Source organism: Platichthys flesus, chromosome 3 (genome assembly GCF_949316205.1).
Source record: "Platichthys flesus chromosome 3, fPlaFle2.1, whole genome shotgun sequence".
NCBI lineage: Eukaryota > Metazoa > Chordata > Actinopteri > Pleuronectiformes > Pleuronectidae > Platichthys > Platichthys flesus.
This window is the reverse complement of record NC_084947.1, coordinates 702,414-715,527: the sequence shown is the minus strand read 5'-3', so window position 1 is coordinate 715,527 and position 13,114 is coordinate 702,414. Positions and strand designations below refer to the sequence as shown.

The window sequence follows — 13,114 nt, the reverse complement described above, 5'->3', positions numbered from 1 at the left end:
CCTGTCAGAAACACTTCCTGTCAGTAACACTTCCTGTTAGTAAGACTTCCTGTCAGTAACACTTCCTGTCAGTAGCACTTCCTGTCAGTAACACTTCCTGTTAGTAAGACTTCCTGTCAGTAAGACTTCCTGTCAGTAACACTTCACCATCAATGCTCCTCCTTCAGAGGAGTTTCTGTTACTAAGCCACCAGTTGCACCAGCTGCAGAGACAATCTACTTCCTGTTTACATCACGTGACCAGTAGACGTGAACGGTCATATGACGTGTTTTCAGGTGTGTTGGTGTGGATGTAAACAGAACTGTTAATAAACATGGTCAACACATCTTCACCTTCTAATATTGTGTAGAATTAAAGTTTATGAAAATATCTTTACAAACACTGCCATCTTTTGGTGATGACATAATTTGCAGTCAGAGTCTGTGCAGAAGTGATCGTGGAGTGGAGCCTCGTTATTGAGGTCCCGCCCATACACATCCTTGACCAATCCTTAGTCAGTCTCATCTGTCAATCATGACGTCTCCGCCTGTTTTTCTATCATCAAATTACTGAGTCAAACCAAACTGATCAGAACAGTTCAACAACCTCAGAGAGAGAAGAACGACCTGAAATGACAGAAACATCTTTACAAACATTTATTGAACATCTACATTGGTTTCTTAGTTTGTTCCATGTCCCATCTGCTAAGGAGCATGGGGACAAGGAGGAGGGGTAAGAGGAGGAGGATGATGGCGAACAGCAACACCATCGTCATAAGCCTGCCCGTCTTGTAGCAATATTGTGGCTCGCACGCTAGCCTGAACCAACCCCCCCAGCTGGCCCTGGACAGACGGGCTGGGACGGCCCACATTCAGAGAGTGGTTTGCATCCCTTGACGACCTTTGACCCCACCACTGGTCACTTTCTGACGACCTCAGAGACAAAGACAGAGTTACAAGATTTACAGGAGTGGAGGCCGGGGACGGGGGGGTGGTAAGGGTTTGCTGAGGGGACAGAGAATGGAGGGGGCCGGAGACCGGTGTCACCTCGAGGCCTGAGTCTGGAGATCGGACCACGTCCTGACCTCCATGTTGGTCTGATGAGGCTTCACAGGGAGGAGAGCTGTGATTGGTCGGGACGACCTGAGGGGCCGGTGGACTGGAGACGGATGGACTGTGGGAATCTTTGCAGGGGGCGTGGTCTGAGTGTGAAGCAGTGACATCACAAAGAAGAGATTTCAGGTTTGACTCTGTGAACGGATTCATGTCAGGTGGGGAGTGGGGGCGGGGTTTAGAGGAAGGAGAAGTGATGATGACGTAGTGATGAAGATGCCTCAGATGACCTCATGAAACTGGACTGGAGAAAATATATCATCAATAAACCTGCAGAGCAACGAGATTCAAACTACAGACGTAATGCAACTGTACCAAAGTATGTGGACAGCTCTGGTCCTTGAAGCAAAATCAAAATGAGTTTGAGTTCAGACGATGGTTTTGTTTCAGTTTGTCTTTTATCACATCAGACATTTACTACCCAACAGTGAAGCGCAAGAGCAAAGTGTGTGAAATATCTGTTCGGTCATTTGTGTGCTTGTGCTGACGAACAGATGAACAGCAACGAGAAGAGAAACTATGAAAACCTTTCAAGTCTGAGTCGTTTGATCTGAATCTTCAAACACAAACAAGTTGAGTATCTTTGTAGTGAATGAATTTCATCATTCAGTATTTCAGGTATTCATAATTAACTTTTTGATCGTCCAAATCCTTATCCGGTCGGCTGCTGCTTGCAGGCCACACAGCCGTCTGTAGACAGCCATACAGGCCAGTAGCCAGTCGGTTTTATCTTTAGCCTTTGTGATCGATGTGATTTTAGTTTGTTGTTTTGCTGGCTGTTGGATCGGCTCCCCACGGTTTCTCTCTCTCTCCCTCAAATTGGCAGTCTCTCTCTTTCTGGATCTCGTAATAAATATGCAGCTTTTACAAATGTCTCTCGAGCCGGCAGCAAGCACTAGGCACATGTTCGGGGGGGGGGGGGGGGGGGGGCTTGGAATTCTGCATGAAGACGGCTCCTTTGATGACATAGGAATTCTGCATGAAGACGGCTCCTTTGATGACATAGAGAACAAGTCCTCTATGTCATCAAAGGAGTCTTCTCCTAAATGAGGAAGGAAGAAGAAGCTATAAAAGAAAAAAGCCAAGAGACATCCAGCCATGATGAAACAACACAGGACATGAATACTGGTCACTTACCCTGCACCCATTTTGTGCATCAGACGGGGTTAGCAGAGCTAGTGCTTCAAAGGGCTAACGTGACGCATGTCCCGGGACACGGGGGCTGGACCGGACCCGGGCCGGGCTCCGGTGGCCTTCGGGCTCCGGGCCGTGCCGCGGCTGTTCGAGGAGCTGCAGCAGCCGGGCAGCCGGCGCCGGGCTCTGGCTTCTCTCTGCGGCCTGATGCTGGACCCGGAGCGGCTCCACCAGACCGTCAGTGGAGGTCAGTGGAGGTCTCAGTAATCAGGGTTTGAATGTGTGCCTAGTCTCGAGAGACATTTATAAAAGATGCATGTTTGTAACATCACCAAGGTTGGTGAGAGAGAGAGACTGTGCAGATTTGTCTAGCCACACAAAAAGTAGCTGAAAGTCTGTCCTGCTCCACTGTCGCTCTAATTCCTTAAATTTGGGCTGTTTTAGGAAATGTTTGAGTCAACAGCACAGCACCGCACAACAAGATGGTGCTGGACACAACGTGGAGCTGAGGCTCAGAGCAGCAGCTCACTGACCAACAGGGGGCGTCACTGAGTCCTTGGATTCTTGGAGTAAATGAAGCTGAATTTTCTTGTGCACTTTGTGGTACTAACATGATTTTCTTCTTCTGCAGGTTTCCTGGAGCAGCTGAAGGTTTTGCTAAAGGATGAAGATCCGTCAGTCAGAGGAGAAACCTGCAAACTGCTTCACCTGCTGAGCGGCCAACGTGTCGGCAGGTAGACTCACATATGAACAAATATGAATGTAATATAATCTCAGACAAACTCAGATTAACTCAGGTAAGCTCAGATAAACTTAGATAAATAAAGATAACAACAGAAAAATGTACAGAACAGTATCAGAGCATTTTAAGAATTTCCTATTGTAATTTGTTTAAAAGTCAAACTTGATTTCCTTTTATTGGGGTTTTGTTCTTTGAAGAATCATTTGAGAAATGTGTACTTTTCTTGTTGCAGAAATGAATGAATAATTAAAGTTTAATTTTATTTTCTTACATCACAAAGCTGAGTTCGATGGTTGTGATTCAATGGAGTTGGATTCAAATGATGTTTGTTCTCCACATGTTTGATAAGAGTTGAGCAGATGAAGATCAGAAGCTTCATCACATCAAATACATTCGTCTCTAGAAGAAGTGAATGGTCAAAGTGAATTAACATAGTTTCTCTGTGTGACTGTAATAAAACACAACTACAGTCAATATCTACTCATGAAAGCAGTAGAGTCCACAGATCAAATCTCTTTCTGTGTAGTGATGGATCAGATCAACTTTACAGTTAGTGACATGTTTGTTTTCTGCCTCAGGGAGGCGCTGCTCTCCTCCTCCCTCCTCCCCCCCCTCTCTCAGCTCCTGGACGACCACTCGTCCTCCTGCAGGACAAACGTCCACCGGGTCCTGAACCGTCTCACCCTGTTGCCTGCAGGTACGCTCACCCCCCCGCGGTCCAAGACCACGACAGAGTATTATTGTTATTAATATTTCACAAAATGTAAAGATCTATCACCAGTGTTTCTTTTAAGATATGTTTCCACTCTGCAGAGATTTAAGGTTTAATTTTAAAAGCTGTTTCCTGAACTGAGGCACTGAGCAGGAGTGGAGGACTAATAGAGGAATAATATTGATACAATATACAGTAACAATATTTCTCCTCATATTTATCTACGTTTTCATCCACTTATTTTTTTGTTATATTTTCCTTTTTGAATTTCCCCTCAACTTGCTTCATTATTCAAATGAGGGAGCCGTCATTTTATTATCTAACATTTCCACATTTATTTATATAATGTCTTCTCAGTAATGACTTGTATATTTAAACATTAAGTTGTGTGTTTATTTTCTTTCATCTTTGTTTTGTCAGTTTCAGTCCTCCATACAGGTGGTACTCTGTATTTATATATTTGTGTTTATATATGTATATAGAGCAGATGATGAGCTGTGACCTGTTGGTTGACCTGTGTTCTCCTTCAGGTGCAGACGCTCTCCTGTCTCTGGTTCCTAAACTGATGCTGAAGCTCAAAGAGGAAGAGGAGGAAGAGGAGGTGCAGGTGCTCCTCCTCTCTACCCTCAGCTGCGTCTCCAGGCTGGACGCTCTTCCAGCTCTGTCCTCTGATGGCGTCTCGCTGGTTGGACACAAACTGTCCCACCGCTCGCTGAGCGTCCGCAGAGAGGCGGCTGCAGCCATGATGGCCCTCAGGTCCTGCTGCTGTCTGTTTCACTGTTGATTGGTTGATTGGTTGATGATTAGTTGGTTGGTTGGTTGATTGGTTGGTTGATTGCTTTAGTTGGTGGATTGGTTGATTGGTTGGTTGATTGGTTGATTGATTGGTTGGTTGGTTGGTTGGTTGGTTGGTTGGTTGAATGGTTGGTTGGTTGGTTGATTGATTGTTGGTTGGTTGCTTGGTTGGTTGATTGGTTGGTTCATTAGTTGGTTGGTTGATTGATTGATTGTTGGTTGATTGGTTGATTGGTTGATTGATTGGTTGGTTGGTTGGTTGGTTGATTGCTTTAGTTGGTTGATTGGTTGATTGATTGGTTGGTTGGTTGATTGGTTGATGATTAGTTGGTTGAATTGTTGGTTGGTTGGTTGATTGGTTGTTTGCTTTAGTTGGTTGATTGGTTGATTGATTAGTTGGTTGATTGGTTGGTTGGTTGATTGATTGGTTGATTTGTTTATTGGTTGTTTTCTTTGGTTTCAGTGTTCCTGAGGACGGGAAGCGTCAGGTGTGTGAGAAGGCGGTACTTCCTGTCGTGGTCGGGCTGCTGCAGGAAGAAGACGTTGAGATTCAGGCCAACGCTGCAGGAGTCATCATGTACACAGTGATCATCACTGCAGGTACACACACACACACACACACACACACACACACACACACACACACACACACACACACACACACACACACACAGACACACACACACACACACACACACACACACACACACACACACACACACAGACACACACACACACACACACAGACACACACAGCTTATTGGGTGACTCTACATTACCCATGTGCCTCAGCGGCGGTTCCTATGGAGATGTGTAAGTGAGAGTTGATTGGTTGGATCTCTATCTTCAGTAACTGACTCTGAAGGTCTGTGACTTTGTCAGTGAAATGCACCCTGGGAGTTGTAGTGACCTCAGTTCAGCCCCTCGTCCTCCTGCAGGGAAGCAGCAGTGTCTGGACCTGGACGTCGTCCCCGTCCTCCTCCGCCTGCTCTCCAACCAGAGACGGGAGGAAGACGAGGAGGCGCAGAGGAGGAGGAGGAGGAAGGCCCTCGTCGTGTACACCCTGCGGGCGCTGACCTCGCTGGCTGAGGCTCCAGACGGCCGCCGCCTCCTGCTGGAGCAGCTCCCCCTGCTGGAGAGGCAGAGCGAGGCCACAGAGGAGGACCAGGACATCCAGCGAGCTGCTCAGACCCTCGTCAGGGCCGTCACCTGGACCCCCTGAGACCCTGATGACCTCTGACCTCCAGAGCTGACCTGTTGGTTCACCTCAGCCCAGGAATAAATAACATGAAGACTTGATTCACAGTTTCATGCTGCACTTTTTAGAGGCGACTGACCGACTGTAAATAAAGATGGAATCAAAGTTTCCGTAGCGCCCCCTGGTGTCTGGTTGCAGTGTAGGTCATAAACCTCCTCCATGTTAGCAGATGGGACTTGAACCAAACTGAAACACAAAGTAGACGTTAAATAAATGTTTGTAAAGATGTTTCTGTCGTTTCAGGTCGTTCTTCTCTCTCTGATGTTTGTTCATGTGTTTCTGTTCAGTTTGGTTTGAATCAGTTATTGATGATATGAAAACAGACGTCATGATTGACAGCTGAGGCTGACTCCTGATTGGGTCAGAGCGTGTGTGGGCGGGACCTCGATTCCTCCGGCTCCACTCCACTGAACACACTCTGACAGCAAATTATTATACATTATTATATGGTAAGATATTTTTGCTTAATTTCTGTACGATGAGAGAAACTGAAGATGCGTCGTCCATCTTTATTTACGATGTGACCGTCCTCCCCGGTCGTGACTGATCGTTCTTCACATTCACTTCTTACTGAACTCTCTGGTTCCTGAACACGTTCCCTTCAGGATTCACAGAATCTCACAGCAGCAGAGTCGTAGTGAAGGATTGTCGTGGCCGTTCCACTCAGTTCCAATACGAGGGCCACTTGCTTGTGTCTGAGGAGTGACTCCTCACAGCTGACTCGTGTCCAAACATCAGAGCCCGTCCCGTTGAAACCCAAAGTCAAACGAATCCAGGAGGCTGATTACACTTGAGGTGATGGATTTTATTTTCCTTTCCAGCACTTTAACGTACATTCCACATAAAAGTCACGGTCTAAACTGTTTGACTCCCACAGACTCCTCCCTCACCACTCGTCTTCTGCGTCACTAACCAGCCACGCACCTGATATGAAGAACCGCCTCACGGCCTCTTCGAACTGTCACAAAAAACACAAACAGTGACCAAAACAAAATATACTTGAAATATAGAAACCACAATAATCAAAATATAATTTAACTTTACAAAACTTAAACTACAAACCTGGATAATACAAGAAAATATCAAAACAACATAAATATTTACCTATACACAGACTGCATAGTGGCTCCTACAAGAATCATCAGCAGGCCGATGCCCCCCCCCCCCCCCCCCCCCCGGCTATTTATAGAGTGTCCTCTCTGACCTGCTGCTGTGAATGAAGCTGTTCCATCACATTAAGGACACCAGCTCCTCACATGTGAATGGACATCTCTTATCTGTAACTTTCACATACACACACACACACACACACACACACATACACACACACACACACACACACACACACATACACACACACACACACACACACACATACACATACACATACACACACAAACACACACAAAAACACGTACACACACACACACATACACACACACACATACACACACACACACACACACACACACACACACACACACACACACACATACACACACACACACACACACACACACACATACACACACACACACACACACACACACACACACACACACACACACACACACACACACACACACACACACACACACACATACACATACACATACACATACACACACACACACACACATACACATACACACACACACACACACACACACATACACACACACACACACACACACACACACACACACACACACACACACACACACACACACACATACACACACACACACACACACACACACATACACATACACATACACACACAAACACACACAAAAACACGTACACACACACACACACACACACACACACACACATACACACACACACACACACAAACACACGTACACACACACACACACACACACACACACACACACACACATAGACAGGAACTAAAAAAGATGAGATAAGATAATACCATAGACAAGATGTTAGGTGACTAAATCAAATATATTAAAACAGTGTGGTTTCATAAGCAGGTTAATAAATATAATAAAAATGAGACTTAAAGATGATATAGTGATGTGAGTTCCCTCTGTCCTACAGTCCGGGAACGCAGCCTCGTCGCCAGGTGATGTTTCGGTCACTAGTCAACAGCAGCGCTCGTCCGGCTCCACGTGCTCCGGGTCTCTCTTGTTCTCTAACGGGTTTAACGTGACCCATGTCCCGGGACACGGGGGCTGGACCGGACCCGGGCCGGGCTCCGGTGGCCTTCGGGCTCCGGGCGGTGCCGCGGCTGTTCGAGGAGCTGCAGCAGCCGGGCAGCGGCAGCCGGCGCCGGGCTCTGGCTTCTCTCTGCGGCCTGATGCTGGACCCGGAGCGGCTCCACCAGACCGTCAGTGGAGGTCTCAGTAATCAGGGTTTGAATTATAGTGATGATCGTGGAAGCTGTTTCATTTAGTGGCTTTATTGTGGAAGGTTGGCGGGTATTCCCTGTCATAAGGTCATAAGCAGCGTGTGGGTTGGGACTCTTGTTCTGAAGGGGCTCTAACGGAAGTGTGTTCTAGTCTGTAAAAAGAGACTTGACGAGTGAAGGGAAAGAAACAAGAACCACATGGCGGCTCCTCTTCCGGCGGATGTCTGACAGCAGCAGAGACAGAGCTCGGCCCCAAATAAGATTGATCTGTGTTATTCCCACAGAGCTAAAGTGTAGTAGTAGTTTTACTAATATTGACAATAATAATACATAACTTGTAGAACATACAAAGTGCTAAACAAGACGATAAATAACAACCCAACAATTATTTAAAATTAAAAGAAAAACAAATTCAATAAACATTCACACTGACATGAACGTTCTTTTTCAAAACTAGCAAAATGTACAGAGGGTGTTCGAGGTAAAAGTACTGAGAGAAAGTAATCTTTAGTTACAATAGATTGTTGGAGAGAGTAGGACAACGCATTTTGAATTCCTCTCAGTTACATATTACTTAGTTATATATATATATATATATTAGTGGTATACATATATACCACTACATATTTTTATATGTTTAGATATTTATATATTTTTTTTTTTCTGCTGTTTTTATATATAAACAGTTTATATTTTATTGTACTATCCACTCCAGCAGCACAAGAACACTTTCCTACTGGACACTGACACAATCACATCATTGCATTCCTGTATCTGTAAATATGTTCTCCGTATGTGGTTTATGTTTGTATGTCAGTGAGGTTTTAAGTGTACAAGCTACTGGATGATCTGAATTTCCCACGGGATTAATAGTATCCATCTATCTATCTATCTATCTATCTATCTATATATATATATATATATATATATATATATATATATATAGCATCGGTCTTATCTATGAGACCAACATAGAAAAGACCATTACCCAAATGAGACCCGACTACCCAAATAGTTGTTTGGTTGTTATTTATCATCTTGTGAAGCACTTTGTATGTTGTACGAATTATATATTATTATTGTTTATAACCTTAACCCTATATATATATATATATATATATAATTACCCTCATGGTTTAAATGTGATTACATGAGATATATCAGTAAACATAAGATTGATCTGTATATATATATCTATATCTATAGATATATCTATATATCTATAGATATATATAATTACCCTCATGGTTTAAATGTGATTACATGTGATATATCAGTAAACAATAAGGAGTTTCTGTCTCAGTCTCTAGTTTCAAGTCTTCTTCAAACAGCTGATGTTCATTTAGTGAATTATGATCATTTAGAGTCAAACAGACCATAAAGCACCGGATGTGTTGGGTGGGGGGTACCACAGTGTGACTAATAGCTAGTACACCCAATGGGTGCAGGTGACACGTGTAGGTGGGTGTGTCCTCCAGCTCTAGGTCAGGCTCCACCCCCTGCTCCTCCTTATATGGTCACTTCTGGGTTTATAAAACCAAGATGGTGCTGGACACAACGTGAAGCTGAGGCTCAGAGCAGCAGCTCACTGACCAACAGGGGGCGTCACTGAGTCCTTTGATTCTTGGAGTAAATGAAGCTGAATTTTCTTGTGCACTTTGTGGTACTAACATGATTTTCTTCTTCTGCAGGTTTCCTGGAGCAGCTGAAGGTTTTGCTAAAGGATGAAGATCCGTCAGTCAGAGGAGAAACCTGCAAACTGCTTCACCTGCTGAGCGGCCAACGTGTCGGCAGGTAGACTCACATATGAACAAATATGAATGTAATATAATCTCAGACAAACTCAGATTAACTCAGGTAAGCTCAGATAAACTTAGATAAATAAAGATAACAACAGAAAAATGTACAGAACAGTATCAGAGCATTTTAAGAATTTCCTATTGTAATTTGTTTAAAAGTCAAACTTGATTTCCTTTTATTGGGGTTTTGTTCTTTGAAGAATCATTTGAGAAATGTGTACTTTTCTTGTTGCAGAAATGAATGAATAATTAAAGTTTAATTTTATTTTCTTACATCACAAAGCTGTGTTCGATGGTTGTGATTCAATGGAGTTGGATTCAAATGATGTTTGTTCTCCACATGTTTGATAAGAGTTGAGCAGATGAAGATCAGAAGCTTCATCACATCAAATACATTCGTCTCTAGAAGAAGTGAATGGTCAAAGTGAATTAACATAGTTTCTCTGTGTGACTGTAATAAAACACAACTACAGTCAATATCTACTCATGAAAGCAGTAGAGTCCACAGATCAAATCTCTTTCTGTGTAGTGATGGATCAGATCAACTTTACAGTTAGTGACATGTTTGTTTTCTGCCTCAGGGAGGCGCTGCTCTCCTCCTCCCTCCTCCCCCCCCTCTCTCAGCTCCTGGACGACCACTCGTCCTCCTGCAGGACAAACGTCCACCGGGTCCTGAACCGTCTCACCCTGTTGCCTGCAGGTACGCTCACCCCCCCGCGGTCCAAGACCACGACAGAGTATTATTGTTATTAATATTTCACAAAATGTAAAGATCTATCACCAGTGTTTCTTTTAAGATATGTTTCCACTCTGCAGAGATTTAAGGTTTCAAACACTTTAATTAAATAAAAGCTGTTTCCTGAACTGAGGCACTGAGCAGGAGTGGAGGACTAATAGAGGAATAATATTGATACAATATACAGTAACAATATTTCTCCTCATATTTATCTACGTTTTCATCCACTTATTTTTTTGTTATATTTTCCTTTTTGAATTTCCCCTCAACTTGCTTCATTATTCAAATGAGGGAGCCGTCATTTTATTATCTAACATTTCCACATTTATTTATAAAATGTCTTGTCATTAATGACTTGTATATTTAAACATTAAGTTGTGTGTTTATTTTCTTTTAATCTTTGTTTTGTCAGTTTCAGTCCTCCATACAGGTGGTACTCTGTATTTATATATTTGTGTTTATATATGTATATAGAGCAGATGATGAGCTGTGACCTGTTGGTTGACCTGTGTTCTCCTTCAGGTGCAGACGCTCTCCTGTCTCTGGTTCCTAAACTGATGCTGAAGCTCAAAGAGGAAGAGGAGGAAGAGGAGGTGCAGGTGCTCCTCCTCTCTACCCTCAGCTGCGTCTCCAGGCTGGACGCTCTTCCAGCTCTGTCCTCTGATGGCGTCTCGCTGGTTGGACACAAACTGTCCCACCGCTCGCTGAGCGTCCGCAGAGAGGCGGCTGCAGCCATGATGGCCCTCAGGTCCTGCTGCTGTCTGTTTCACTGTTGATTGGTTGATTGGTTGATTGATTAGTTGGTTGGTTGGTTGGTTGATTGGTTGGTTGGTTGATTGGTTGGTTAATTGCTTTAGTTGGTGGATTGGTTGATTGGTTGATTGATTGGTTGGTTGGTTGGTTGGTTGGTTGGTTGAATGGTTGGTTGGTTGGTTGGTTGGTTGGTTGATTGGTTGATTGCTTTAGTTGGTTGATTGGTTGGTTGATTGATTGTTGGTTGATTGGTTGGTTGGTTGAATGGTTGGTTGGTTGGTTGGTTGGTTGATTGATTGGTTGGTTGGTTGGTTGGTTGGTTGATTGGTTGGTTCATTGATTGATTGTTGGTTGATTGGTTGGTTGGTTGGTTGGTTGATTGCTTTAGTTGGTTGATTGGTTGATTGATTGGTTGGTTGGTTGATGATTAGTTGGTTGAATGGTTGGTTGATTGGTTGATGATTAGTTGGTTGATTGATTGAAATGGTTGGTTGATAAGTTGGTTGGTTGGTTGTTTGCTTTAGTTGGTTGATTGGTTGATTGATTAGTTGGTTGGTTGGTTGGTTGGTTGATTGGTTGGTTCATTAGTTGGTTGGTTGATTGATTGATTGCTTTAGTTGGTTGATTGGTTGGTTGGTTGATTGGTTGGTTGGTTGATTGGTTGGTTCATTAGTTGGTTGGTTGATTGATTGATTGTTGGTTGATTTGTTGATTGGTTGATTGATTGGTTGGTTGGTTGGTTGGTTGATTGATTGGTTGGTTGGTTGATTGGTTGATGATTAGTTGGTTGAATTGTTGGTTGGTTGGTTGTTTGATTTAGTTGGTTGATTGGTTGATTGATTAGTTGGTTGATTGGTTGGTTGGTTGATTGATTGGTTGATTGGTTGATGTTTTCTTTGGTTTCAGTGTTCCTGAGGACGGGAAGCGTCAGGTGTGTGAGAAGGCGGTACTTCCTGTCGTGGTCGGGCTGCTGCAGGAAGAAGACGTTGAGATTCAGGCCAACGCTGCAGGAGTCATCATGTACACAGTGATCATCACTGCAGGTACACACACACACACACACACACACACACACACACACACACACACACACACACACACACACACACACACACACACACACACACACACACACACACACACACACACACACACAGACACAGACACACACAGCTTATTGGGTGACTCTACATTACCCATGTGCCTCAGCGGCGGTTCCTATGGAGATGTGTAAGTGAGAGTTGATTGGTTGGATCTCTATCTTCAGTAACTGACTCTGAAGGTCTGTGACTTTGTCAGTGAAATGCACCCTGGGAGTTGTAGTGACCTCAGTTCAGCCCCTCGTCCTCCTGCAGGGAAGCAGCAGTGTCTGGACCTGGACGTCGTCCCCGTCCTCCTCCGCCTGCTCTCCAACCAGAGACGGGAGGAAGACGAGGAGGCGCAGAGGAGGAGGAGGAGGAGGAAGGCCCTCGTCGTGTACACCCTGCGGGCGCTGACCTCGCTGGCTGAGGCTCCAGACGGTCGCCGCCTCCTGCTGGAGCAGCTCCCCCTGCTGGAGAGGCAGAGCGAGGCCACAGAGGAGGACCAGGACATCCAGCGAGCTGCTCAGACCCTCGTCAGGGCCGTCACCTGGACCCCCTGAGACCCTGATGACCTCTGACCTCCAGAGCTGACCTGTTGGTTCACCTCAGCCCAGGAATAAATAACATGAAGACTT

The 13,114-nt window shown here is 44.5% G+C and overlaps 2 protein-coding genes across 3 annotated transcripts; both read left to right on the top strand.

Moving 5' to 3' along the window:
• The first annotated feature begins 2,258 nt into the window (after positions 1 to 2,258).
• Positions 2,259 to 5,931, top strand: LOC133945093 (radial spoke head 14 homolog). The gene is made up of 6 exons (XM_062382005.1): positions 2,259 to 2,472; positions 2,857 to 2,959; positions 3,546 to 3,664; positions 4,210 to 4,435; positions 4,938 to 5,074; positions 5,413 to 5,931. The coding sequence occupies exons 1-6, from the start codon at positions 2,295 to 2,297 to the stop codon at positions 5,694 to 5,696; spliced, it is 1,047 nt and encodes a 348-aa protein (XP_062237989.1). The 5' UTR covers positions 2,259 to 2,294; the 3' UTR covers positions 5,697 to 5,931.
• A 1,922-nt stretch (positions 5,932 to 7,853) lies between these two features.
• LOC133935358 (radial spoke head 14 homolog) lies at positions 7,854 to 13,048 on the top strand. 2 transcript variants are annotated; one of them, XM_062381243.1, is made up of 6 exons: positions 7,854 to 8,098; positions 9,801 to 9,903; positions 10,490 to 10,608; positions 11,167 to 11,392; positions 12,304 to 12,440; positions 12,753 to 13,048. In XM_062381243.1, the coding sequence occupies exons 1-6, from the start codon at positions 7,915 to 7,917 to the stop codon at positions 13,037 to 13,039; spliced, it is 1,056 nt and encodes a 351-aa protein (XP_062237227.1). In that variant the 5' UTR covers positions 7,854 to 7,914; the 3' UTR covers positions 13,040 to 13,048. The 2 variants fall into 2 exon arrangements, with proteins under 2 accessions (XP_062237227.1, XP_062237226.1); XM_062381242.1 differs by having other exon boundaries at positions 12,735 to 13,048.
• Positions 13,049 to 13,114: the final 66 nt, after the last annotated feature.

Coding starts and splice junctions, on each gene's coding strand:
- LOC133945093 (XM_062382005.1), top strand. CDS start 2,295: ATGTCCCGGGACACGGGGGCTGGACCGGACCCGGGCCGGGCTCCGGTG. Junction 2,473..2,856: donor CCACCAGACCGTCAGTGGAG/GTCAGTGGAGGT, acceptor CTTCTTCTGCAG/GTTTCCTGGAGCAGCTGAAG. Junction 5,075..5,412: donor CACAGTGATCATCACTGCAG/GTACACACACAC, acceptor GTCCTCCTGCAG/GGAAGCAGCAGTGTCTGGAC.
- LOC133935358 (XM_062381242.1), top strand. CDS start 7,915: ATGTCCCGGGACACGGGGGCTGGACCGGACCCGGGCCGGGCTCCGGTG. Junction 9,904..10,489: donor AGCGGCCAACGTGTCGGCAG/GTAGACTCACAT, acceptor TTTCTGCCTCAG/GGAGGCGCTGCTCTCCTCCT. Junction 10,609..11,166: donor TCTCACCCTGTTGCCTGCAG/GTACGCTCACCC, acceptor GTTCTCCTTCAG/GTGCAGACGCTCTCCTGTCT.